This window comes from Ixodes scapularis, unplaced genomic scaffold (assembly GCF_016920785.2).
Source record: "Ixodes scapularis isolate PalLabHiFi unplaced genomic scaffold, ASM1692078v2 ptg001212l_1___fragment_1__unscaffolded, whole genome shotgun sequence".
NCBI classification, from domain to species: domain Eukaryota; kingdom Metazoa; phylum Arthropoda; class Arachnida; order Ixodida; family Ixodidae; genus Ixodes; species Ixodes scapularis.
Genome location: NW_024610117.1, coordinates 1,467,367 through 1,493,750, shown reverse-complemented (window position 1 = coordinate 1,493,750; position 26,384 = coordinate 1,467,367). Strand labels below are relative to the sequence as shown.

The window sequence follows — 26,384 nt, the reverse complement described above, 5'->3', positions numbered from 1 at the left end:
GGTATCCAAGCGTGCGAAGGCACAGAGACACGGCACTTCGGCGTGCCACGGAAGCTTTGAACACGCCGCCAGCCTTTCCTTTCGATGCGTTGTGCCTTTTTCCTGCGACACTGCACTTTCGTAAAATTTTCCACGTGTTCACGACGGCAAGTCTCAACAATACACAGAGTCTTCAAAAAACTTCTTGCGAATGACGACGAACGAGTAGAAAACGTGTCCACAGCACGCTGGAAAACCGCAGCAAAGGCTAGCAAAAACGGCAAATCGTATCCCAAGCGAGTGAAGTCCGGTGGCTTCACTTGCGGGAGCGGCAAGCGCGATCCAGCAATTGTCATTGAGATCAGTGGTCAGCGCTGTGTCTCTGTCCCTTCTTCTACTTGCCTACAGTGTTTACTTGTCCTTGCGTTCGTTTGCGCTGTTTTATTTATATGTTCACACTGGACAGAAAAGGAAAAAAGAAATATAGAGGAGGAGAAAGTTACCCGAAGTCACGTGACTGTCGATGCCGCCCCCCCCCCCCTCTTTTTTTTCAATCAACATATTTTCAGCTTTTAAGAAGCCACAAAAAAGATGAGTGTAATATTTTTTGACTAAAGTAGAAGTTTGGGCTAGTTGGGTATTTCATGATTAAATATTGAAACAGCGCGAGGACACGGAGAACAAGAAGGTAGACAAACTAAGGCGCAGACTTACAACTGAAGTTTATTCGTACTACAGCGAGTATAAATACTGTATTGTCACAACAAACAAACATGAATAAAAAGCGTGACCTGGATGCCACGTGCTCACTAGCCATCGCTATGCACTGTCACTGTGTGTCTAAATAGGAACGTTCCTTATCTTATAAAGATAGTGACGGAGTGCTGACCACAGTTTTGCCCCAATCTTCCAAATTCCCGCGCCTCAATGATTTCCCGAGTGTGTTTGTCTTTATTTCTCCTAATCACTTAATTTCACACTTGTCAAAGACGGGAGCGCAGCAACAGTCTCGGCAGTGCAGGCTAGGTGACCTGACACAACTCTAAACACGTTATACTTGTGCTCCCGCAGCCGATCATTGAGGCATCGCCCCGTTTGCCCGACATATCTCCTGCCACACGAGAGGGGAATAGAGTACACTACTCCCTCCACACAGTCTACGAATTGGTCCTGGTGTTTTTTTGGTGCAACCCTGCTTTTCTTTAGAAGTTCACTTTTCTGAACAGCCCAGATAGCTTCTCCGGAGCCGAAAAAACCACATCAACTCCAACCCTACGGCCAACTTTCTTAAGGTTGTGAGATATCTTACGCAGGTATGGTAAAACAGGTACTTTTTTGTTAACCCTACGAGCCTGCTGGGTAGTTTCCTCACGTCCTTTCTTAAGTAAGCTCTCAGCAACTATCGTCAACAGGTAAGACTGGTGGCTGTCATCGCTGGAGCTGTGTGCCGTGCTCGTTCGCTGGCCTTCTGCATCCGCCGGGGTATCCTGCCTCCAGAGGTTCGGGCCTTGTTCGGTGGTTGGGCACCCTCACCGGGCCACGGAACTAGGATATGCAGAATCCTACGAGCGGAGTATCAATGGCAGATACGGCTGTACAGGGAGTGCCTGTATCTTCGCCTACTTGATGGAGCTGATTCGTCTGGCAGAGGATCAAGGTGGCGGGAGTTCTCCCGCACTATCGACAGAACTGTTGAATTCTTGTGGCGTCAAACTTTGATGCACCTTCGAGCCAGCATCCCAGAGACGACACCAGCTGTGGGAAACCTGGTTCACAAGTTGGGCGACGTTGAACTCCCAGTGAAAATGGAACGAGCCCTGAGCCAGGGCCCGAAGTTCGCGGCCGAACCAAGAAAATCGCCTCCTGAGCTGCTAACGATGGTGAGACAAGTTTCCGGACGAGCTCCAGAGTCTGAAGTCGACAGATGTATATCTGAAGGCGTGGACGTGTTGTTACAAGCCCTCGGGGTCCAAGGTTCCGCTGAAAAGCACTGTCACCTATTTAAAAGAAAATTCCGTCTTTATTACCAGCGGATAAAGAGGGAGGCTTCGTAGTGGTGCTTAAGGGGGTGTTTATGTCTAAAGCGTCAGACGCCATAACGGCCACGTTTGAGCGCAGGAATGACGTGTCACTTTCGAAGGTGAAAACTAAAGCACATAGGCTTTGCAAACAGCTAAGCCTAGATAAACTGGGCCAAGCGATTGATAAGGGCAAATGCTTAGGTTTAGATTTATTTTTTTCTGCCAAAACGCACAAGATTAACTGTCCGCTACGCGTGATTGTGTCGGAGAAAGGGACATGGCAAAAATCTGTGGCTTCATTTTTGCCAACAAAACTAAATATGTTAATGATTGATGATCCCTTTCGGGTGAAGAACTCTGATCAGATACTAGATTTTTTTAAAGACCATCCAGACCGAAGCTCATTGGCTTGCTCAATTGACATTAAAGATTTGTACTATTCGATTCCCCATAAAGAGCTGTTGGCATCTGTGGAAGAATGTATTGACAGTCATGGTACCGTGGCGTTTCAGAATGAATCTGGACTTAGTGAGAGTCACTTTCTAGAACTTTTATCTTTTTATCTCAAGTCGACGTTCGCGATCTGGGATGACGGTGTTTTTATTCAGAGAAATGGCGTGTGCATAGGGTCATGTATAGCCCCAGTACTTAGCGATATATTTTTTGCGTTCCACGATAAAGTCCTGTCAGGCAAGCTGGAAGGAACCAAGGTGGGGAAAATTTTTAGATTCGTAGACGACTATTTGGTGCTCCTAGATTGTGACAATGAGGAAATAGATTCGGCTGTGTCGTTTGTCCTGTCAACGTTCAAAGAGTGTCTGAAACCGCTGGTGCTGACGCATGAAGTACCTGTAAATGGGGCCATTAGGTTTCTGGATCTGAGCCTGCAACTTGGTCATGGCCATGTGTGCTGGATATATGAGCCAAGGGCAAAGAAACCCATCTTGCCTTTTTCCTCAGCGCATTCCAAACTTGTGAAAAGAGGAATTGTTAACCTTTGTTTTAGAAATGCCCTGTTCAAGTCTTGCCCCCACAGGGTGAAAGAAAGCTTCGACACACAAGCAGCAAGGCTCAGACATGCGGGATATCCGTCTTACCTGTTGACGACAGTTGCTGAGAGCTTACTTAAAAAAGGACGTGAGGAAACTACCCAGCAGGCTCGTAGGGTTAACAAAAAAGTAACTGTTTTACCATACCTGCACAAGATATCTCACAACCTTAAGAAAGTTGGCCGTAGGGTTGGAGTTGATGTGGTTTTTCGGCTCCGGAGAAGCTATCTGGGCTGTTCAGAAAAGTGAACTCCTGTTCTAAAGAAAAGCAGGGTTGCACCAAAAAACACCAGGACCAATTCGTAGACTGTGTGGAGGGAGTAGTGTACTCTATTCCCCTCTCGTGTGGCAGGAGATACGTCGGGCAAACGGGGCGATGTCTTTAATGATCGGCTGCGGGAGCACAAGTATAACGTGTTTAGAGTTGTGTCAGGTCACCTTGGCCTGTACTGCCGAGACTGTTGCTGTGCTCCCGTCTTTGACAAGTGTGAAGTGATTAGGAAAAATAAAGACAAACTCACTCGGGAAATCATCGAGGCGCAGGAAATTGGAAGATTGGGGCAAAGCTGTGGCAGCACTCCGTCACTATCTTTATCAGATAAGGAACGTTCCTATTTAGACACACAGTGACAGTGCATAGCGATGGCTAGTGAGCACGTGGCATCCAGGTCACGCTTTTTATTCATGTTTGTTTGTTGTGACAATACAGTATTTATACTCGCTGTTAGAACGAATAAACTTCAGTTGTAAGTCAGCGCCTTGTTTGTCTACCTTCTTGTTCTTGTCCTTGCGCTGTTTTAATCTTTAGGTATAATATTTTTTGTCTGTTTTTAGTACTGGGTGTGTGCTTTCGATGACCCACGACTTCGATCGGCACGTGTTTACTCAACCTCGTTGGTGACGACGAAGAGAGTGAACGCGACTCAAGTCGCGTTCTCTCTCTTCGTCTCTGAACGTTCTCGATCGGCGGTTTTCGGGCGGAAAGAAAATAAATTTGGAGCCTCAAATTGTGTTCTGGGTAGTCAGGTTGTCATATGTCACATACAAATAAAAACGCCGGCGTACATAGATACCCTATCAGTGTCTTAAGCGCAGCAAGCCAGCACGTACGCGTTTTAATTGAAAGTGGTCAAAACAAAATAATTTTGATGCCACAAAGGAACTACTAAGCAACGACTTCGAGAGGACACTGGGTCCATACCAATTCCTGTGAAAAGTTTTAATTTGATCGTAGTTAAGATTTTGGGCCTATGCTGAACGAAAGTTTGTCTGCTTCTCGCACAGGGGGTGTGATATCAGAACGCCAAATTCTTAATTTCTAATTGAAAAAAAAAAAAAAAAAAAATAGTGGTAAGCCTAGAGGCATCTAGTATTCAGGTGTATACCCACTATCCTTGCAATCAAAGCCAATCAGAACTCGGCATCGTTCTGACGTCACATCAACCCCTGTGCAAGCAGCAGACGACTTGCTCTCCGCAATCGATCCACAGAGCGATTTTTCACGACCATTTTCAATCCACTTACTCTGGGCCAGGAATTCAACCCCTTTAGCAAATCAGCTTCCAATGCACTTACTGTGGGCCAGGAATTCAACCCCTTTAACAAATCAGCTTCCAAAAATGCACTTGCTGTGGGCCAGGAACTCAACCCCTTTAACAAATCAATTTTCAATGCACTTACTGCGGGCCAGGAATTGAACCCCTTTAACAAATCAATCACAAAAATCAGCTATATTTCGTATATGCTACGGCACTGCAATATACCATGCAGATGCCTATCAAATTTGGTTCTATTTCCATTGTGTATATATATTGAAAGAAATATGCTTGTCACCAAGTTAAACCAATGAAAGCTTTTCTATGAATATATGGATTTAGGCATATGTTTACTATTTTCAAGCTGAAGAAGTTATTTTTGTGAATATTAAAATATTTAATTGACCGAAAGAGCGACACACTTTTTCGTTCAACCATATGTTCCAATGACCAAAATATTCAATCTGATGCAAAAGAGGCCAGCTACCGACCCCCGACTGGAAAACTTTCCAACCAGTTGGTCTCACAACTGACCCCAGTTGAACCTGTTCACCAGTTCGGAGTGGGTGAGCCAGTCCACTTGACCCTTGAACTGATCCTAGTTGGGCCCCCAGCCGACCCCAGTTTAGTCCCTTCCAGTTGGGATCAGAATCACTAGGGGGGACTAGTGCCACTAAATAAGCTACGCTTCAGAGTAATGACACTTGGCCATATTGTGGCTTAAAATCGTGGTTGCCAGTTATCTGAAGCTTTATCTGAAATCACAAGGAAACGCTTTTCCATCCTCTACCAATGTTTAAACAGTTCGCGACAGAGCAAAGCTGTATTGTATGAGCTTCCTAACACCGAAAATAAGACTGAGGAAGTCGCACCTTTGAATCACGACTATCGGCAGTCGCGTCTGCTCTGCACAGGCCACAAAATGGCGGCGCCCACAACAATGTCGGGAAACGGATTGCCGATACTCTCAGCGCAGCTCATATAGTGGCTCTAGGGGGGACCAATGCAGAGTGCAGGTTTGTCTGCTTCTTGTACAGGGGTAGCGATGGTGTCAGAACGCCAAGCTCTTATTGGCTGATTGAAAACAAAGAAATAGTGGGTAGACTTAAGCATTGAGGTCTACCCACCATCCTCGTCGTCTGCACCACACTCTTTACCACGTTTCAGTGTCTACGACATTTGATGACGTCTGCACAACTGCGGCCTAAGTCTGCACATGTAGTGTCCATAGTGCAGACGAAACTCCGAGAGCGAATAATCACAAACGTTAAGATAACGACAACGGTTGTGATGTGGGCGACGGCGGTAACGGCGCAGCAGCCGGACAGCTCCCAATAAACATGCTGTGCAGGCGCATTACGCCAATCATCCCCGAGTGCTGAAAGGGAACGCTGCCGACATTACCCGTTAAGCTTGCCCAGAGAAGTAAAAGCAAGTAAAAAGGTGGCAATGGTGATGACGATTAACTCGATGTTGGCTCCGTCCACGTTGTAGCCTTGACTGCGCTGTTGGTTGCGCCTAAATTCGCCTGCTCGAGTCCGCCGATTTTGGCAACTTGAAAAGTTTGCCGGTCTTTTTAAAAACATTTAGACAGAATCACATCGTAATATTTGACGTGCAGTCTTCCAAGGTGATACTGAAGAGGACCAGCATGGCTTTTTCAAAAACAAAAATGAAGCAGAGTTGCCCTTGAAACAAGACAACCGATAAAAATTAAAAAAGAGAAGGTTAGAAGGCAAACAAAACACACCAAGATTCTGGACCACGCTTTATTTCGAACATACACCAAACAAATCAGATTGTTTCATGTCAAACGCACCGTATGCAACATATTCATGTAGACTAATCCTTCTAGCAACCTCATCTCACTCATGCATTCAGGTGTAACTGAATTTATCAAGAAAAAAGACAGACTTACAGAAAAATAATTGAGTTCCATACCAGGCAACCTATTTCTCTAACCAGGTAGACCTTTGTTGAATCCGTATACATTTAGCAGCCGATTTTTAAAAAAACTAGAATACGAGTTATTTGAATGTTGTTATTGCTGAACTTGTCCTGTAAACAGACACGAGACTGGCTATTTTACCATTTGTCGAGATTTTACAAAACAATATGTGGATTCAGTTCCAACCCAGTATTGCCCTTATGGAAAGAAAAACTTACAAAACACTGCAAGCATCAGTGCCAACAGATATGTAACTCCGTCTGGTCCGTTGGAAGGCACGGAAGGTTTAAACCAGATTGTTGTACTATCGCAAACAATATGGGCTCAAATAGTCCATCACGCGTTTTTTGCATAGCTGCCAGCTTTTAATGGTACGTTTACACCTGAGAAGAAATCCGCTGCCGCGGGAGCGGATCCGCTCCCGGCGGCGACGAGCGGGTTGCGTTTACATCTGTTTCCTTCGAGCAGTGGCGGCAGCGCCGGCTGCGGCATCGGTTCCCGTAACGTCTCGTCAAATATGACGAGAAGGCGCGAGAGTTCCCGCCTCGGCTCTCTCTCTCCCGGCGTTGCTGCTCCCGGAAGAACGCGTACTCGTGACGTAGGCAGCGTCGCGCCGCGCAAGAATGGCATATCCGGTCAGCGAAACGCCTCGTTCGGCGGCAGAAATAGATCCCGGACCTAAACGGCTCGCCGCCGCGTTTTCCGCCCAGCGTTTCGCCCCAGCGGCAAAAGCTGGGCGGATTCGCTGGCGGATCCGCAAGTGTAAACGTACCATAAGAGAGCTGCGGCTCGAACTAGGAATGGAATGTAAGTGGAGGTCCCTTATACTTCGGACTATATGACAAATTCAGATATAATAAAGCTTGTGGATACCTGTTCCCACCAAACAAGTATGCACCGCCAACTACATGCTTGTTACACAAAAAGACGCATCAGGTGTTTAAGCTCATGTTGTCTCCAGGGGTATATGTCTCCTCCACAGGTTTCATGCAACAAGCATTCTCACAAGTTGCAACCCTTTCTATGCTTATTCAAGTTGCCACTGTGGGTGAACTTTCGCCCACAGGTCTCGCAGCTGTAAGGTCGCTCTCCCCTATGCAGTCTCTCATGACCCCTTAAGGTGGATCTCTGTGCAAAAGCACTGCCACATGTGTTGCACTTGAATGGCCTTTCACCTGTGTGAATCCTTTCATGATCTTTCCAGGTAGACCTCTGTGCAAAAGCACTGTCACACATTCTGCACTTGAATGGTCTTTCGTCCGTGTGAATCCTTTCGTGGTCCACCAAGTTGTATCTCTCTGCAAATGCCTGTGGACAGACCTGGCATCTAAAAGGCTTTTCACCCCTGTGGATCTTGTTGTGATGCTGAAGGTGGCTCTTCAGTTTGAATACTTCAGGACAGATGGGGCAATTGTAGCATTTCTCCTTTGTGTGCATCTTTTCGTGCTTGGTGATGTCACTCTTCTGGTACGTGGAGTATGCACAGAAGCGGCACTGGTGTAGGCAGCCTTGAGGTGGCAGTGCCTCCCACTGCTGCATGGTCGATCCGTCTTGGAGGGAGGATTGGCTCTTGCTGTCCTTACAGTTCAAGCTTTTCTCTTCAACACTGAAGCTTACCAAACCTGTTGGGAAGATACATAGCACATTATTGCTATTTTTTGTTAATGGCCCATACTGCAGACCAGCAGCTGCTCCAAGCTGAGAAAAAGTAAAAGCAATGACTGAGAAAGGGCAAAAGCATAACTGGCCCCAAGTAGACAAATCCAGTCAATATACAATGACTCCAAAAGTATGACAACTGACCAAAATCTATGAGGGTGTTTAGAAAGGTAACATCACACTGACAGTGTTTTAGGAAACAAACACCACGGGAATTTCAAACTCCTACGCAGGGAAGATACAATCCTATACTCTGTATCACTAGTTGTGTGCAGTGCATGAGAAGGCAACGCCAGGCAAACAGAGGGAGGGCGAGAAAGTGGGAGGGGAAAGGAGGGTAAGGAAAGGCGAAGGGAGAGCATTAGGAACGTTTGAGAGGGGAGGTTTCTTTCCACCTCCCTAACCTTGCTTGTGCTTGCCCTTCCGGGGAGGAAGGGCAAGCACAAGGTTGCCCTTCCTTTGCCTGTACTGCACGTTGCCTTTGCCTGTACTGCACGCAACTAGTGACACAAAGTATAGAGATGTTGACATTGCCCAATAGGTGGTGTGGTGAGCTTAATAGGAAATGTTCTGAATAGACACGGCAGTGTATACAAAATGACTAGCGAAAAGGACAAGCGAGCAGTAATCAAATTTTTGTAGTCGGGACCACCTCAGGAAGTTCATAAAATAATGCTATAACAGTATGGAGGTGCCTGCATTAACAAATGGAGTGTATGAGGGGATTGCCACATTTAAAAGGAGGCGAACATTACTCTGTGATCAGCAATTTCCCGGCCAGACAACCGGAGTGTTGCACCCTCGTGGGTATATACTAGAGTTAAAAAACACAATCGCTGAATGAGCTGTTCCAAGAAACAACACAGCTAATGTGCTTCACTGCGATGTAGACAATATGGTCACGTCGATCTATTAAAGGGTAGGGAAGGGAACGAGAGGTGCATCTACCAAAATTACAATGGGATAGATTGCTTTTGAATGAACTGAGATGCTGCCTTACAGATATAAACTAAATCCAAAAATGACCAAGGGCCAGATCTAGTATCCCTAATCATATAAATAAAAGACCCCCATTCTTAAATCACCTTGAATAGCAGGCCCCAGTTTCTAATACAGGTTTTATGCATACCAAACACATTGAATCAGGACTATATCAGTGGTCGTGGGGCAAAGGAAGCAAAATAAAAAAATACAACGCACAACACAGATGCAAAGTTGCACATAAATAACAAAACAGATTTGCTTTGCAATCTAAAAACCAACCCAATATATTGTTCCTAAACTCAGAAACCTATGCATAAGGTTCAATGTTTGTTCAGCAAAACCTAAAAAAGTCCCGTGGTGGTTCGTGAAGAAACAATGAAAAAGAAAAGTCAAGGCTGCAGTATTGCAGTCATTCACTGTGTTCACCACAAATGGTGATCACATTCACAAACAGGGAAACAAAACACCTTAACATGCAAGTTTTACACAGAAGAACCCTCTAGACCGGCACAAAAGAAACCAGGTTTTGTCCAGTTATGTTACTGAAACCTGGGCAAGGCAGATAACCTGAAAACCATTACAAAAAATAGACAAGTTATGGCAAATACACTAGAATGAGTCATTGCTCAATGTTGACACAATAATAACCTAACCCTTCTCATGACCAGTATCGACAAAAAAATGTTGGACTCTCTATTAGATTCAGCCAAGAGGAAGTTATTCAGCAAGTTCTCCCTTAGAAAAGTATTTTGAAAATCTACCGCACAAGCCTCTTCAAATGCACGTTCGAAGTGCTTCTCCAAGTGAAAGTATTCCCACGGGCGCTGTGCTCGTAAGACGCCTGCAGCTCATCTCTTGACCCATCAAGTAGTGCACGTGCGTAAAAGCTCTCCCAAAAAGTGAGACGTTTACAAATCTGTAATGCGAAATCAGAGCACAGCTCTTGAGGAGGAGGGAGGGAGGGTACAGAGGGGACGGTATGCCCCTTCTCCTCCTTCGTACAATTCAAATTGGTGCCGAGGTTACGTTTTCCCACTAAATCTAGCGTAGAAACTGAATTTGTTCATGGGTGACGTGACATGAAGTTGTGACATTGTTTTCCCCGCTAAAGTTAGCGGGGAAACTGAATCGGTGTTGAGGTCATGTGGCGTCAATTTTACCACTAAATTTAGCGAAGAAACAGAATTTGTTCATGGGTGACGTGACACAGTCATGCGACGTCATTTTCCCCGCTAAATTTAGCGGACAAATTGACATCAGGTTACCTTAACACCAATCCAATTTCCCGCTAAATTTAGCGGGGCAGTTATGCTGGCAGCGACGGTGACGCCGCGTAACCTGGAAACAGGCGCCTAAGAGCTGCGCTTTAAAACAACGGCCTTTTCCCGTATCAATGATCCATCCAGTGAGGTGCTCGCTCAGAGGCCTTTTGATAGATCCAGAAATGGGGCAATTTTTTACCCCTGAAGGCCCTTCAATGGAGCCAACGATGACTCTTCTGTGTGAATGCCTCGGGGTAAAAGTGGCAGCGGAAGGGCTTGTCCCCAGTATGCGTCCTTTTTTGGTCTGTCACGTTTTGTGCACGACAACTGACATGATGATGAAAGCAGCACTGGCATATGTCTGACGTCTTCCGGTATTTCCCGTCCAATCGATACCCTCAGGAATCTTGTTGCCCTTGTAGACAAAGCTCTGTTCTTCGTCCTTGAAGGTTTCCTTAGCCAGTGCTGTAGGGGAGACGCATGAAATCCCACTAAGGCAGACTCATTGTCCTCAACTTGGAGCAGCTAACCGGGCTTCGATGTAAATGCATCACTAACGGTTGCAGCATTCAAAGGGAGGCTGAACCAAAATGTGACATTCACAAAATAAGGCCGCAGAAGCATTGAATGGGACGCTACGAACTCCAAAACATCACTCATAGATCAATATCTCAAACGGATGGCCGTATTTTGGGAAAAGAAGGGCGTAATCAAGCGAGGAATGTGACGCCTCGATTCTCTTGAGAATAAAGGGAAGCGGCCTTGCTTCTCTCCTCCTCGCTTCTGTACACCTGTTCGAGGGGACAAAACGAAAAGGAGAATGAGAATCGCTATGTCATATGTCTCGTCGGCCTTGATGGCCATGTTCAATCGCGCCCTCCTTTTACAAAAATATGGCCATCCTTTAGAAATACATCTGTACGAGTGATGTTTTTGGGTTTTACCGCTCCAGCCTTGTTTTGTGAGCTCCAAATTTCGGTTCAGCATCCCTTTAAGGTACGCACTCAGCTTTAGCTTCAAGCACTGTCACGGTAAAAAGCAGAATAGAGCAGCATTAACCCCCAACATGTGGCCAGTACCGAGTACACATTCTTTTCTTGGCTCATGCCGCCAGCATTCATTACAGCCACGAGCCATGGGTTCGCTCAGCTCAAAGCAAGCTCTGTCCAGGCATTGTTAGAGTTCGGCGATTTCAGTCACCAAACTATTTGGTAACAAACGCGAACCCCAACATTTGCCGACAGACTGGCCATCAGAAAGTGCAAGCCGTCTAAGCTGCGAGCCGCATTCGCCTGTGATACGCCCCTCCGTTTGGAACCAGACAGTCAACAAGAAGTTCTGAACGAAAGAAAAAAAAAATAGTCCATGTTTATATATGAATTTATACGGTAAAATTAAGTTCCTCGGTCCTAGACCGCACGTGCAATTTTCCATGTCACAAGATACGATTTGGAAGTACTAAATTTCAAACCCAATATTGTTTGTGTTGAATCCGTGCCGGCCGCTGGTCCCAATTGTCTGCCTTCTTTGGCGGAGGCCTCCACAGAGGGAGACGACTCAGTCTGACGTGCTTACTGGCAGGCCCTGCAAGCGATTTCGAGTGAACCCCCTCTCATTCCCGGTGCAGTGGTCACCTTGTGGGGAACAATTACGGCATTGTAGTTAGCTGCCACAGTATCTTTAAAGGGAAAAACTAGTCTTCCAGAGCAAAAATGACAACAAAACTTTAAGTCACAAACACATGTTATAATTACTACTCTCAGAAAGTGCATTTAGTTCCATCAGTCCAAAGTTCTGCATCCAGGCTGTTTACAGGCAGGTTTTCAAAAGCTCTTAGAATTAACTTTTTCGTGACATGATATCCTCGGATCTTGAATTTGAATACTTTTTTTAAGGTTACATGCCTCATAAAGCAAAGTGCAACAAGACTAAACTTTATGAAAAACATTTACCGTAAAATACTGGGCAAGCGCCCACTAAAACTTCAGAGATAATCGCAAAAAAATGTGGGATGGGTGCCTGTCCGGTAATCGATTTTACATAAAAATCTACAGTGCATATTTTCTCAGATCTCGCAAATTTGGGGATGGGTGCTTAATGTGGAATGGGCGGATGCGCGGTATTCTACGGTACTACTAGAATTTTAAGTTAACAAGGACCTTACTGACTAATTTCTAATTATCAGTGAATCATTTTTAACATCTGATAAGTTTTCCCAGAATGCTGCTAATATTATAAGAATGATTTTGTTTCAACATGTTCTGTTTGCAGTAGAGATCAGATCAGGCAAAAATTTTAGGGCTAAACCAAACCAGCCCAAACAAAACCTTGGTGCAAACCCGGCCCGCGCCCGACTGCCCTTTTCGACATGAATCCAACCCGAACTTGGCCCAAATCATGCCGAACCACACCTGAAGCCAGCTCAGACTGTTTTTTTTTATTAGTTCTACCTTTGCTTTACATGACACTGTTCATATTGAACGAGGATTTCCCATCTGAAGAAGCTAAACATATTTGTGTCAAAAGTCTGCACAGCCATTTTATTTACTCAGGTTGTTTCTAGAACAACGATATGAACGACAGAAGTCTGGCTCGATTGAAAGAAAAATAAAGGAAACGATTTTAGCATGCACAATAATACATTTAAAGACATGTTTGACCAAAGAATATTTTTGAAATTAAAATTATATTTAGTTTGCACAACTTTATAATTCTCCTCGTTAACGTTTGGACTATGATTTACCTTGAGTTGGAGACAAAAACAGGCAAACAACGACCAATAATACCAATAATGGCAAGAACATAAAACACACGGTCTTCCCATTATGCTATCAGCACACTCTCCATTCTAAGTACAAACAAGCAATAAGTTTAGGAAGTTTGAGCCGTCTTTCAGCCCCCCTGCTGTGCAACGGCAAGTCGGATGACAAATACTGTCATGGTGTTCCAAGGGACGTGAATAGAGCGAAGAGGTTGAAAGTCTTTTTCCTTACTCGCCTCCCAATTAAGAAACTAAGAAGAAATATTAAAGGTAATTAGGTACACAGTTATTTACGCATTAGCTTGAGGGAACATGATGTCCACACAACTGTTGTCAATGTCTAAGTAACATTCCACCTCGGTGTTGCTAGGAAGAGGTTTCTCGGCTTGTGGCCACTCTCCGAAGTCGGTGTGTTTTCCTGCTTTCGGCTTTTTTGTGCATTGCTCATCCTGTTCGTCTTGTTCACAAAATATCCGTATATGAAAAAAACAAAGAAAACAAAAACAACTTTTTGCTACTTTTTTTTAATATAAAACAAATATGTAACCCAATCCCGAAATATTTGTCAAGGTCGGGCCGTTGGGCTCCAATGGCTCCAACCAGGCTCGACCCGACCCCGATGCTATTCAGGATAAATCGGCCCGAACTCGACCTGAACCCAAACAGTGCTCTCGTATATTGCCACGAGCCCGACCTCGCGGAGATCTCTAGTTTGCAGTGCATGCAGACATACTTAGTTCGATGTAAGCGCATTGACGAAGTTAAATAGAACTGAAAGAACATGGGGACAGAAAGAACAGTACATCTTTCATAGAGACGGACAGAACAGCACGAAAGATGTGCTGTTCTGCGCGTCCCTACGTTTATTCTTTCAGTTTTATTTAATCAGACATACTTTCTGTCATAGTTTTTGATGTGAGTATTGTAAAAAAGTTGGACAAAGACATGTAAGATAGTTGAGATTTTCTTTTTAAAACTATAGTAGATAGAAAAACAATGTGGCTTGAATTCGTGTTTAGCACAAACTGTGGCAGGCGTGAGAATTTAATGTCCAAATTAGATGAGAAATTATCTAGAAATGTTCAAGACCAGTGTCTCCCTTAACTTGTTTAGTTTGCATTTCTCACATTAGCTCATATAGTGGGCTAGTGGATGTGTGGTTCAATAGGTTAAATAATTTGTCAACACCAGGATAATAATGGATAATTGCAAATTCTCCCTCTTTACTTGTTGTGCCTCAATGCACCTTCTTGGCATGATGCTGCATGGACCTAACAAACATTATAATAGCATACATTCATTCTAATGGCCAGATGAAGATGCCAACAAAGTCGGAAAAGTTATTGGCAAAAACGAAAAGTGGTTTAAAAAAAATACATTGAACTCCAAAGTTATGAAAAACTAAACCAGTCTACAGCAATATGAACGAGCTTCTGATCACCAGACACCATTACCTATGAGTTGCATATTAAAGATGCAATGGGGCTCAGAAAAAGGAATATTCATTTATTTATTTATTTCAAATAACCTCAAGGTAGGTACATTAAAGAGGGGAGAGGGCTGTAAAGTATTAACTATAAAGTGCACATATTAGTAATAGAATTTTTAAACATAACAACATCAGTGATCTTAGCAATGGAGGCAGGAAGGTGGTTCCAGTCTATAGATGTTTGTGGCATAAAAGAATATTGAAATAATTAAGTTTTAAAATTTGGAATACCAACCTTATGGCTATGATCAACGCGAGCAGATATGTAGAATGGTGGAGCAATTAGTTTATGATGAAGGGTCACATTTTGATGAAATATTTTATGAAAATAAACAATTGAGAGATTTTTCGGCAGTGAGTTAGTAACGGCAGACCTAAAGTATTTTTCATGGTAGTAACGCTGGCAGTGCGATGATAGTTTGTCAATATAAAACGGGCCGAGCGGTTTTGAATGGATTCAACATGAGCAATTAGTGACGAGTGAGCGGGGTCCCACACAGCAGCAGCATATTCTAATTTTGGACGGATTAGGGTTTTGTATATGGTCAATTTTAATGAAGACGGAGCGAGGAAGAAATTTCTTTTTAAGTATCCCAACATACGGTTAGCACTGTTAATTACATATTCAATATGAATCTTCCAAGAAAAATTACAAGTTATGTGAACACCAAGATATTTGTAAACAGACACTGAGGCGAGGGGATTACTGTTTAGATGATAAGTATGACACACCGATTGCGCATGTGAGACTCTCATCGATTTGCATTTGTTAGTGTTAAGTTCTATTAGCCACTGGTTACAGCACAGTGATATACGATTAAGGTCAGGTTGTAGAAGAATAGTGTCAGATATGTCAGCTATTTTCTATATATTATGCAATCTTCAGCAAAGAGGCAAATAGAAGACGACAAGTTCTGCACCAAGTCATTAGTGTAAATAAGAAAGAGGCGCGGACCAAGCACCGATCCCTGTGGGACGCCCGAGGTCACTGGAACAGTACACAAATTTGTATTATTAGCTGTAACGAATTATAGGCGGTTAGTTAAAAAGGCATGAATCTAATTTAATATACAGGAGTCAATGTTAAGTGATTGTAGGTTATGAAGAAGGAGTTTGTGGGAAACTTTGTTAAAGGCTTTTGAGAAATCTAAAAAAACACAATCGGTTTCATTATGATTATCAAGAGAATTATAAAGATCCTGTGAGAAGGATAGTAGTTGCGTCTGTCATGAAGAATATTTTCTAAAGCCGTGTTGTGAACTTGTGAAGATGTCATTAGTTTCAAGATAATTTATCAACTGCGAGTAAGTGACGTGTTGAAATATTTTACATGGCGCACTTGTTAAAGAAATTGGTCGATAATTGGATGCGTTTTGTTTTTCGCCACATTTATGTAAAAAAACCACCTTCCCACCACCCAATTGCTCGGGACTGTGCCATGGTTAAGAGACTGCATATAAAGTTTTGAAAGAATTATTGAACAATACATACTACAATTTTTTAAGAACTTGCTGTTAATCCCATCTATTCTGGCTCAGGACGAAAGCTTCATATTATTAATAATGCCAGCAACACCAACCAGTGACACCAAATCCAAAAACGATGTGCTACTGCATTGTACTTCACTTATTATGCAACACCATTTTGCAACTGATGCTTTCTCATAAGCATCAATATTTGAGTCGTAAATGCTTTCATTGCATTTGTTCTAATCAGATTCCGTTCCATGCACACTGTTAGCCAACAACCTTACTAATCGTGTAGACTAGCCCATCACTATTTCGCAATCAGTATTGCCATATTCAACAAACACGTCAGCTCACCTGTTATCTGCAGGTGATAAATGAAACATGGAACAGGTATTGCACCGTGGGGACTCTGCTATGGTCAGTAACATTAGACATTTGTAGACGTCACTATTTAAAGTGATACTCTACAACGAGAAGCAAACAAAAAAATTAAACACTACTTGGGTAAAGCAGAAGGACCCTCATTGAAAGAATATGGTCTGGATATCATTTGGACTTTCTAGTAATAACAAAAAGATACAGACTAAAAGGAACAACTTCGTTACATCACAACCGCTTCAATACATGAGTAGATAGTACAAGAATGGTTCAGCTGGGTCTACTGGCTTGGGCTCTGGAAATGGAGAGAGCCGCATGAACAGAATTGGCAAAGATTGAATCCTATCCCTTTAGTTTCAGTAAGGACGCAGTAAAAAACCTGTGCAGCAAAGAGTTGACTGTTGATAGGGGCCCGACATGAAGGAAGGGGTGCACCATTCAACACATCTCCCTCGAGACAGTTGCCAGCGGAACAAACCTGCAAGGTCTAAGGGAAATAAAAACGAAACAAAAAAACAGTGCTCTGAAAAACATATTCTTTGCAAGAATTGTATTTTTGAAAATTTTGTATGTAAAAAAAATGAGTCCATCATCCATAAACCAGTTTACACTAAAATCTCAAATTTTCGTTTTCCAAAAATATTCCAAGAAGTACTTTAGAAAATTTGTGATATACAAAGCTGATAACTACCCCATTTGTAGTAAACAACCATTCATAGTTTGGTTACTGTGGTAGTTAATCTTAGGGGTACTCTGCAATTCTTTCATGGTACCCAACGTGCCTCAAAATTGCCTAAACACAACAAACATAGCTGAACTAGTACCCAAGCATTAGGCAGTAATAATTGTTTAAAAATAATTTATTAACTTTTTAACTTTAGTTTTACTTTTTTTTTTTTAAGAACTGAGTCTCTGTGGCAACAATAAAAAGAATTTGTTCCCAACTGATTACAAGAAGGGTATGTAGTAAGGCTAGTTGGTGATTCATTGTATGGGATAAAAGCGCTAGAAAGACAACGCCAATACAATCGAGTCTTATTGGCCTAATTCCTTTGTGTTCTGTCCCACTTCTGTGGACTGGACGACCAAGTTTGCCTTTAAACATACACTTCACACCTTCACCACTTGCAAGGCACCTTTCTCTCTCTCCTACAGTTCCTCCACCCAGTAGATGGATCCAGTCAACTCCGAAGGGAGCATGCAAGGAAAGCACTCCCTGTATGCACCCTATGGAAAGTGTAGTTGCCCGGGGATAACGTTTACCTACTCATTTCATCCGAGAGGTTATTGCAAGTTCTAGGGAAATATCCAGGGTGTTCTTTGTTCAGTCAGTCAAGAATTTTAAAAAAGGGAGGAACTTGCCCCAGGGTTTTTTTAATTCTGCAGTCAAGTTGGTGTACATGGTGGCCAATGAAAAGAGGCGAAATGGGTCAACTAGTTAGCTAATTACCTAGTTTTTAGTAAAGTTTTAAACATCAATTTCTGGGGTCATAGTTTATTTGGCAAATGGATGCACAGCCCATTCAGCATCGTACCAGCATGGCAGCGATTTAGATCTTGAGCGAGCAGCCTCCCACGCGCGGACTGCCGAAATGAGTGCTTGCTGCGTCGTGAGGAGCTATGAAACGTGTTTCTACGAAATACTGGGAGAATAAGAAAGTCGGTATTCTACCGGCAGTTGCCGCATGACTTCAGACAGTCAATGGGAGGCGAATGCCGGTAGAATTTCAAAAAATTATTCTCCCCGCAGGTTTCACGCGACGTCAGGAAGCCAATGGGATAGAATTTCAGAAAAATTATTCTGCCGGCTGCCTGCAGAATGGACACTGGCATAAATATATCATGTCCATATCATGTCCATATCATATCATATATATCATATCAAACCGTAGAGAGAACAGTCAGATCGGTATTCATATGGCGGACAGATGAATACCGATCGTGAAAACGACCTGGTACCCCAAAGTTCTAGCAGTTGAGGCTTGACCGTCTTTTAACAGCGGAGCTGGAAATCTGCTCCACACAGACTTGGGCACAAGCTGCCTGGAAAAGAGCAGACAAGATAACCGGGTGAAAACGGGTAGCGCCTCCGACTCCAGTGCATACGACTCAACGCGATCATGCGCTAGCCTCCAAAAGGCTTTCTGCCGCAGCGCCTCAGCTAAGATCTGCTCATTACCAGTGTGCTGATACCCAGCAGTTCACCCTCGTACTCACCACCTGCACGAAACAGCACTGTATTCTTGAGGCTCATGTTGAAGCCACAGCGCCACAGTTCTTGAAGCTGCTGAAGCAGTTGAAGCCGATAGCTGGATCGGCTGGAATTAACGTTGGCTGGATCCTTCAATGGCTGGACCGGGTGGATGGATGCAGAGCCGTGGATGAATGCAGAGCTCTGGATACAACAATCAGAGCCGTGCTCTGCATCAGGGGGGTAAAGGTGGGTGAGGAGGAGTGGCAAATCCCGTGCACCGACATCCTGGGTTTCGAGTGAAAGATCATGAAAAAGAGCAGTGGGATGGCATGACGTCACGAGCCTAGCCTCCACAAGGCAACTTCTTCTGAAACCGCCTCTCCCCCTACCCTCCTCACATTTTTTACGGAAACGGTATGCATCTCGGGACGAGTTGGCCCCGCCACGCGACTTTTTCTGGCAGGTTCTAGTAGAGATGCTATTATGGTGAGCCGTAGTATGTTCAATTTACAAAGTAGGCAGTGACCGCGGAGGTGGTGGGTGTTGGATTTGTAGCGTCTGCTTGTCTTTCTTTTCCCATGTATTTACGGAATAGGCAGTGAGTGTGGAAGCGCTGGGTGTCGGATTTGTAGCGTCTGCTTCTTTCTTTTGCCTTGTATTTACAGAATAGGCAGTGAGCGCGGGAGCGGTGGGTGTCGGATTTGTAGCGTCTGCTTGTCTTTCTTTTCCCATGTATTTACGGAATAGGCAGTGAGTGCGGAAACGGTGGGTGTCGGATTTGTAGCGTCTGCTTCTTTCTTTTGCCTTGTATTTACAGAATAGGCAGTGAGCGCGGGAGCGGTGGGTGTCGGATTTGTAGCGTCTGCTTGTCTTTCTTTTCCCATGTATTTACGGAATAGGCAGCGAGTGCGGAAGTGGTGGGTGTCGGATTTGTAGCGTCTGCTTCTTTCTTTTGCCTTGTATTTACAAAATAGGCAGTGAGCGCGGAAGCGGTGGGTGTCGGATTTGTAGCGCCTGCTTGTCTTTCTTTTGCCTTGTATTTACAAAGCAGGCAGTGAGCGCGGAGGCGGTGATTGTCGGATTTGTAGCGTCTGCTTGCCGTTCTTTTGCTTTGTATTTACGGAGTAGGCAGTGAGCGCTGAGACGGTGGGTATCGGATTTGTAGAATCTGCTTGTTGTTCTTTTGCCTTGTAATTCTCGACCGCTACAAATAGAGTATGAACTGTGGAATTTCAGAACTAAAGCACTTCTTCGCGGTGCACCTACGTCGTTGGTGAATCTCTAGGAGGCTTCGTAATGTAAGTTGAGCGGCTCGCTAGAAGCAGTGTCTCAGCAGAGACTGCCTCAAGAAAGCGCTGTCAAAGGTAGCACTCAATCTTAAATCGCGTCTCACGCGCTCCAACCTTGACAGTACTTTTTTAAGTCCGTCTCAGCCGAGACGCTGCATTCGAGCAAGCCGGTCCTGGACAGCGGTCCTTCCGTGCACCTTAGCATTCTCTTCCAAGCTGCTCAAAAAAAAAAAAAAAAAAAAAAAAAAAAATTTAAAACGCACAAAAACAGACGTTGTTATCACAATGTCTTCGGCAACGAGAAATGATTTAGCGATGCGAGGTGTCTGGCCGAAAATTCGGAAGATCCAACACAGGCATGAAAATGAATCATGGTGAACTCTATACCCGTCCTGCTGTGCTCGTGGGATGTCAACTTACCTTGCTGAAGCGGCTTCATTTTGTCACCGCAAGTAAAACCTAGTTCCACTTGTCTCGAAGTGTCTTAATTCAAATATTTTATTTACATTAGAATCACTTCGAAAATTAAAACAATATATAGAACACTTATTTACAGCATAGGAATAGATTTGCAACACAACATTGACTTATAAATTAGTTGCGGTACCCCTTCAGAAGGACAACATAATTACAAGGTTGACAGAAGACATGGTAATCTGTTTAATCTGGCTTATATATATGGCCACTGGCCTTTGAACTGTGCGAGTTCGGTGTGACTTCGCCTTACTTTCTGTTGGTGTAGTTCATCTGTGGACACCGTGCTTATGCTTCGCTGTCTGATGTCCAGATACTTCTGTCCAACAGACCGCATGAGGTGATAGGCGTGGTTCTCCATAGGTTCGTTCTCAACCATGTGGTCATTTAGTGAACTAAAGATGTCTCTGCTAATGACGCGTTTCATCAGCAAAGAGTGAACGCACTCACCGATGAAACGAAACACCAGTGGGCGACCCCTTCGACCGCTCGGACCGATTACTGCAAATTCGTACGCCACACAATCCCATCGCGGTTAGGAAAGACCAGCACGATTCGTCCACACAATCAAGCGCGACCGCCGCGATCGCAAACACTTTGCAAGGTGACTCTTCGATAGACTCCACCTTTGATGTCGTTCTCCGTCGTCAGAACAGTTGCTCAAGCGGTGCTCTGCGTTATCAGGCGGATGTCACGCTTTGGTGGTTCGCGGACTCCGCATCTCGACGATCTCGGGCATCGCCGCTTGTCGCTCCTCCGTCGGCTCCGTCCGTCATGCTTAAACTTAAACGCCAATACAACAGGGACACAAGGATAAATGCAAACAGGACGAGGCGCCTCGTCCTGTCCGCATCTACCGTTGTATCCCTGTTGTTTTGGCGTCGAACGGTCTAACTTCACGCATAGAGTAATATACACAAGGTAAAGAGCGGACACTGCCATAGGCCCCAGCGGCCCAGATAGACCAGTGACAGGTAGCGCTCCTAGCGGGCGGTATGAAGTATAATCTGATTCCGTTTCCGGTCAAGTTAGTTTCGGTTTCGGTTTGCGCGTTTTTGCTCCGGTTCTCCAATACCCTTCTCTTTCTTTTTCCTCCCCGCCTCGCTCATCTCTCGGGAGCACCTTGACTCCCGAAGCCGCTGTTTTTTTGTTTTTTTTAGTACTGACACACTTTTGCTTTATTTTTTACGATAGAGTTCGTGCAAAATGTGTCAAACAATATTTCAACTTACTTCACAAAGCAGAAGTATATATATTTCTTGTTATTTTTATATTGTAAAGCATTGAAGTTACACAATCACCGCATTGACTCCTGGCTGGTGGAGCATTTTGGGGTCAACAACAGTAAGTGATTCGAACACATTTTATTGGACCACATTCATGTACACATGATTTACTTCAGAAGCTCTGTATGTTTTATACGAAAGAGATCGATACTCACAAAAATAAACGAATATGAAGGACTTTGGCATTCGTACACTTTGCAATAGATTCTTAGTGGAACCATGTTAACAAAACCCTTCCACGGAGAACTTGCTGTATGATACATTCACTTTCACGCCGACTCGGGTACGGGAAGTGCAAAAATAAATAAGACATCGCTATCATTACCAGTCATAACAGTATAATAACAGTGCGAAGCATACGCCGGATAGTACAAATTCCCAATTTCCGGCAAATATAAAAAACACCAATTTGCATAGCCTCAAACTCACTGCGGGCGAGCCATTACCAAACAATGAGAACTCTATTCGAAATCTGACAAGATTCAACGTCCCTAAATATTCCCCGAAATTGTTCAGAAAAGAAATATGGCTTCAGAAAAAAGCGGCTAAAAAACTATGGACAGTGGATACAAAAGTGGATACATTTTCTTTCAGATATTGTTAGCCTCTATACACTATTTTCTATCGAATTTTTTTAGAAAGTGGACAAATATTTTTGTTAGAGAGCCGTGATACATATTCGCTGGAAAAAGGGGAAACAAACATTTCGAGAGCAAGCTGCACCGCCCACTTAATCACTTTTTGTTTTTGGTTTGGCAACCGCCTCTGTTAATACGCTATTAACAGTTAAACCTGTCTCGTTCTTACTAGTCACTGAAGAGTGCAACCAAACTTTGTCCTAATTCCGGTTAAGAAATCAAACATGTCAACACAAGCGTATTCTGCAAAACAATTTTAAAAACCCTTTGTGGTACTCCTCTGGGCAAAGGCGAAAACCACCCAGACCTCAAAGTGTGCTATACAAGGCGGCACACACTCCTCGAACATGTGTCACACTCTCTATTATGGGAAGAAAGTGATTTTCTAGTTGCTGAACGAAATGAAAGGCAGCCTGTGATGGTACTACTAAGTTCCCGAAGAATTTTCCAGGCACGTGGTATGCTTTAGGAACAAGACAGTATTGGTGAGGCCTGGTCAAGTTATTAGACTCATCCGATAGCATCTGAGAACAGCCACAGCTGTAAGTTGTCTGTTCAAGCAAAAGCTTGATCAAATAGCCCCAAACGTAATAAAAACGTGGACGAGTCATCAATTATGTTAGACCTGATTTCTGATGCCAGCTCAGAAATATCCTCTAGTGGCGGGAAGTTATCAATTGGAAGACATTCCACAATGTTTGAAATTAAACTTTCATGGTGTGAAGATATTTGCAACTCCTTTAGGAGGTCAGCCTTGTCATCTTCTACGTTTTCATTGTCCGACAGTTTGAACAGTTTCTTTATCCAGAGGTGTTTTAGTCCTGAGGTGAACTGATGCACATTTGGGTTTGTGTTGCAGCCCAGCATTTGTCGTATATAGCTCCAAAAACGTTCTCAAGTGTGTCTTGCTGCGGGCGTCGTGTAAGTAAGAACTTAAAGTCATGGCTGCTTGAAAGCTCATCAAAGAGCATGAGGACACTTTTTATAGTAACTTGCCATCCAATGATGGCTTATGGCTGCCTCCTACTTTGGAACTGCCATGCTGAAATCCATCCGAGTTACTGGTGGAGAAAATCAAGTATTTGAGATTCTCCCTTCAGAATGGCATGACGCAACTTCTGCCCTGTCTTTTTGAATTTTTTAGCTATTTAGACAATCAAAAAGTATGCACATCCTATCACAGAAATAGGCTGTAGCCATGACTGCCTCAGGAAGTTCCTTTGCATAAACAAGAGATATGATTACAAGAAAGATTGAGGCACTCAGTACCTGTGGGGCACAATTTTCTTCCATGTTACAGAAAGGTTTTTGAATAAATATGTCTCTCAGTAAGTTTCGGAGTCAATTGCAAGCTAATCTCATGGATAGAACAATGAAGTTCAACAATAGAAGACCGCTCAATGACCGCATTTCCAATGCAAAGTTTGTGGGCTTGGAGATTGCTCTTGGTTGTTTTGGGAAGGTGCGGAACATCAAAGACAAAGTAAACGTGTTCGTTGTCAACTTCAAAAAATGGCTTATCACCACATACACCAAGCTTACGTTTGAAGCCCCCTAACTACCGACCTCAGCCTTTACTGTGAAGCCAACCGCCTTAAAGGGGCGATGCACTGATATTTGTATTTTGCGCAAATACCGCTTAGAACGAATCCATGACGTTAATGATCCGTAAAACATACCCGTTCGTTTTCACCACACGCAATTGAAGTCGCAGAAAAAAATAAGGAAAAACGAGCAGAGTTCACGCGCTCAACTCGCAGCCAGAACAAGCGGCACCGTGATCTGGAGCCGATTATATGCCGCCAATGTTGATCATAGTCATGCGCTGGGGTTGGCAAGGCAGAGGACACGCGCTGAGTTCCAGACATTGTTATGGTTCGGCTGTTGTCGTCATTGCAGCGATTTGACACAGGACACTACCCGAATGTTCCTCGAGCTATCGATTATCACGAGCCCAAATCGAGTGTCCACGCCATGCTCGGGTCCAATCTATGAGCCGTATTCAAATATCGTCACTGGGCGGTACTGCTACCGTCCAGCTATGTCATTAGGTTTTTCGAAGAAGAGATTGAATAAAAACACTGGGTTTTGTCCTCGAAATTACAGCGCAACAGAGGAGTTTCTTGGTCAGTGGCGTTGCGTGCGAGTATCCTTGAGTCCCACTAGTGCCAGTAAGCTCGTGTAAAGTGAAAAACATTCCAATTGAATATCATTGCACCGCCCCTTTAAGCTCCCGAATGAAAGAAATGAGGAGACTGCGTTAAACAGAAGACGTTGTCGGAGTGTGCACAACAGTGTGTGCAAACGCACCTCCTGGAAATTTCAGACAGCATAACAACCGAGGCTCTATCTGCAATGTTAGAGGTTCGTTCAACACCGTCATCTGTTAACCCATGGACAATGTCGTGTGCAAGGTCGTAAGTTAAATTCTTTTTTTTGAAAACAATCTCATCGAAAATCAACATGCACACACGTTCAAGTGCAGCCAGACAGCCCGGCAGAAACAACAGCGCGAGAAGCTCGAACCGATCGGCTCCACGAATTCACGCCGAGCATGCGAGCACGCGGGCGGTCATGCGTCACCTTGATTGATGCAAAGTCGACCAAACATGATGCAGCAGAAGGCACAGATGGACGGCACGCACGGCACGAACGAACGACGCAGGGACGAGCAGAGGCCATGCAGAATGATGCAGAGGCGACGGCGTGCAGGCAGGCAGGCCATGGCAGGCGCCATTCATCACGTGGTTTTTGTGACGTATTTGATTTAATCTATTTAGTCGTTTTAAGTACTTTAAACAATTTTAAAGCATTGCCATTTAAAAAATAAATACTTTTCACTGAACGAGTTTTAATTAATTTTAACCAAATTGTAGAAAAGCGCCACGTAGCGGAGGGTATGAAACGCACTATCTGGGCCGCGAATCGGCTCCTGTGTCCTCTCTTTACGTTTACTATATTACTCTATGCTTCACGCATGAACAGGTTGTCCCTATTCGCACTCCGACTCCGAGTGCGGACAGTGGTGGATTCTTAATTCTTATCCGCACTCCGAGTGCGGATTGTGTTGGATTCTTATCCGCACTACTACGAGTGCTTGCGGCGAAGAACTTGGCGTGTGGCGTGGCGCGACTTGGACGCGGGAAACTTTGAACATAGTAACTTACGATGTTTGTGGTATGACCAGTATGACATTGGCAAGTTGGCAACACCGATTCCATAGAGAGAGAGAGAGAGAAAATGTTTTATTTGTGGAACCGAGGGTGGGGGATGCCTGTCGCCCTTGAAACTAGACATTGGTGACAGGAGGAAGGGGAGGAAGGTGAAGGGAGTTATATACAATGTACAAGCCCTGCCGACTTTATGTAGTCGATCAGGGAATCTAATATTGCCTTCCGGTGTTCGGGGCAGCCGACCGGGAGGATCCATTCTTGCAGGCAGCTTGGTCTCACAGGCTGGGAGAGCGACTCCAAAGCATTCTTTCTTTCTTCTGCACTACTTGGACAGTCCCAGAATATATGCTGTGTATCCGCGGGCACAAGGCATTCTTCGCATAATCCGGCTTGTGGGTCTTCTTCGTTGTCTTTCCATTTAAACTTGTTTATTCTGGCTGGGGTCATGGCTGTTCCCGTGCGGAGTCTTCGCAGGCACACCCTCTCCCATCGGCTGTACGACGTCGAGGGAAGCGGGTGTTCGTCTTGTTGCAGCTGTTCGTTGAGACGTCTTCTTCTCTCTTCGCGTTCTTGTGCTTTCAGATCAGCCGGATCGGTCTCTTCGATTGAGTCATTTCTGTCGACGAGGCGAATTGAGCCTTGGCCGGGCAGGGATGCCTGTAGCTGTTCCCGTGCGGCTGCATGCGCCTCGTCGTTCCCTTGGATACTTTGGTGGCCAGGGATCCATCGAATTTTAATGTTACATCCTTGGATTCGAAGTTGTTTGGCCGTCGTCTTGATTGTTCGGACGGTCTTG

The 26,384-nt window shown here is 44.3% G+C and overlaps 2 protein-coding genes across 11 annotated transcripts; one reads left to right on the top strand and one right to left on the bottom strand.

Annotated features, from left to right (window-relative positions):
• The first annotated feature begins 1,141 nt into the window (after positions 1 to 1,141).
• On the top strand, positions 1,142 to 3,361 carry LOC120848284. Of its 2 annotated transcripts, none has more exons than XM_040220247.3 (2): positions 1,142 to 1,292; positions 1,392 to 3,361. In XM_040220247.3, the coding sequence occupies exon 2, from the start codon at positions 2,054 to 2,056 to the stop codon at positions 3,296 to 3,298; it is 1,245 nt and encodes a 414-aa protein (XP_040076181.2). In that variant the 5' UTR covers positions 1,142 to 1,292; positions 1,392 to 2,053; the 3' UTR covers positions 3,299 to 3,361. The 2 variants fall into 2 exon arrangements, with proteins under 2 accessions (XP_040076181.2, XP_040076182.2); XM_040220248.3 differs by having other exon boundaries at positions 1,142 to 1,306.
• A 3,951-nt stretch (positions 3,362 to 7,312) lies between these two features.
• LOC115316864 (gastrula zinc finger protein XlCGF49.1) lies at positions 7,313 to 21,383 on the bottom strand. 9 transcript variants are annotated; one of them, XM_042288181.1, is made up of 8 exons: positions 21,118 to 21,383; positions 20,942 to 20,992; positions 18,752 to 18,955; positions 16,511 to 16,620; positions 13,555 to 13,655; positions 11,909 to 12,021; positions 10,637 to 10,902; positions 7,313 to 8,154 (listed from the first exon to the last, which is right to left on the bottom strand). In XM_042288181.1, the coding sequence occupies exon 8, from the start codon at positions 8,069 to 8,071 to the stop codon at positions 7,535 to 7,537; it is 537 nt and encodes a 178-aa protein (XP_042144115.1). In that variant the 5' UTR covers positions 8,072 to 8,154; positions 10,637 to 10,902; positions 11,909 to 12,021; positions 13,555 to 13,655; positions 16,511 to 16,620; positions 18,752 to 18,955; positions 20,942 to 20,992; positions 21,118 to 21,383; the 3' UTR covers positions 7,313 to 7,534. The 9 variants fall into 9 exon arrangements, 7 of the variants coding, with proteins under 7 accessions (XP_042144115.1, XP_042144114.1, XP_040076249.1 ...); XM_042288180.1 differs by lacking the exon at positions 10,637 to 10,902 and having other exon boundaries at positions 11,909 to 13,655; XM_040220315.3 differs by lacking the exons at positions 13,555 to 13,655; positions 16,511 to 16,620.
• Positions 21,384 to 26,384: the final 5,001 nt, after the last annotated feature.

What these genes read in the sequence shown, in the direction of transcription:
- LOC120848284 (XM_040220247.3), top strand. Translation starts at nt 2,054, where the DNA reads ATGTCTAAAGCGTCAGACGCCATAACGGCCACGTTTGAGCGCAGGAAT.
- LOC115316864 (XM_040220311.3), bottom strand. Translation starts at nt 18,788, where the DNA reads ATGAGCCTCAAGAATACAGTGCTGTTTCGTGCAGGTG. An exon ending in AGTGCTGTTTCGTGCAGGTG is followed by an intron (nt 8,155 to 18,751) that starts GTGAGTACGAGG and finishes TCTTCCCAACAG; the next exon opens with GTTTGGTAAGCTTCAGTGTT.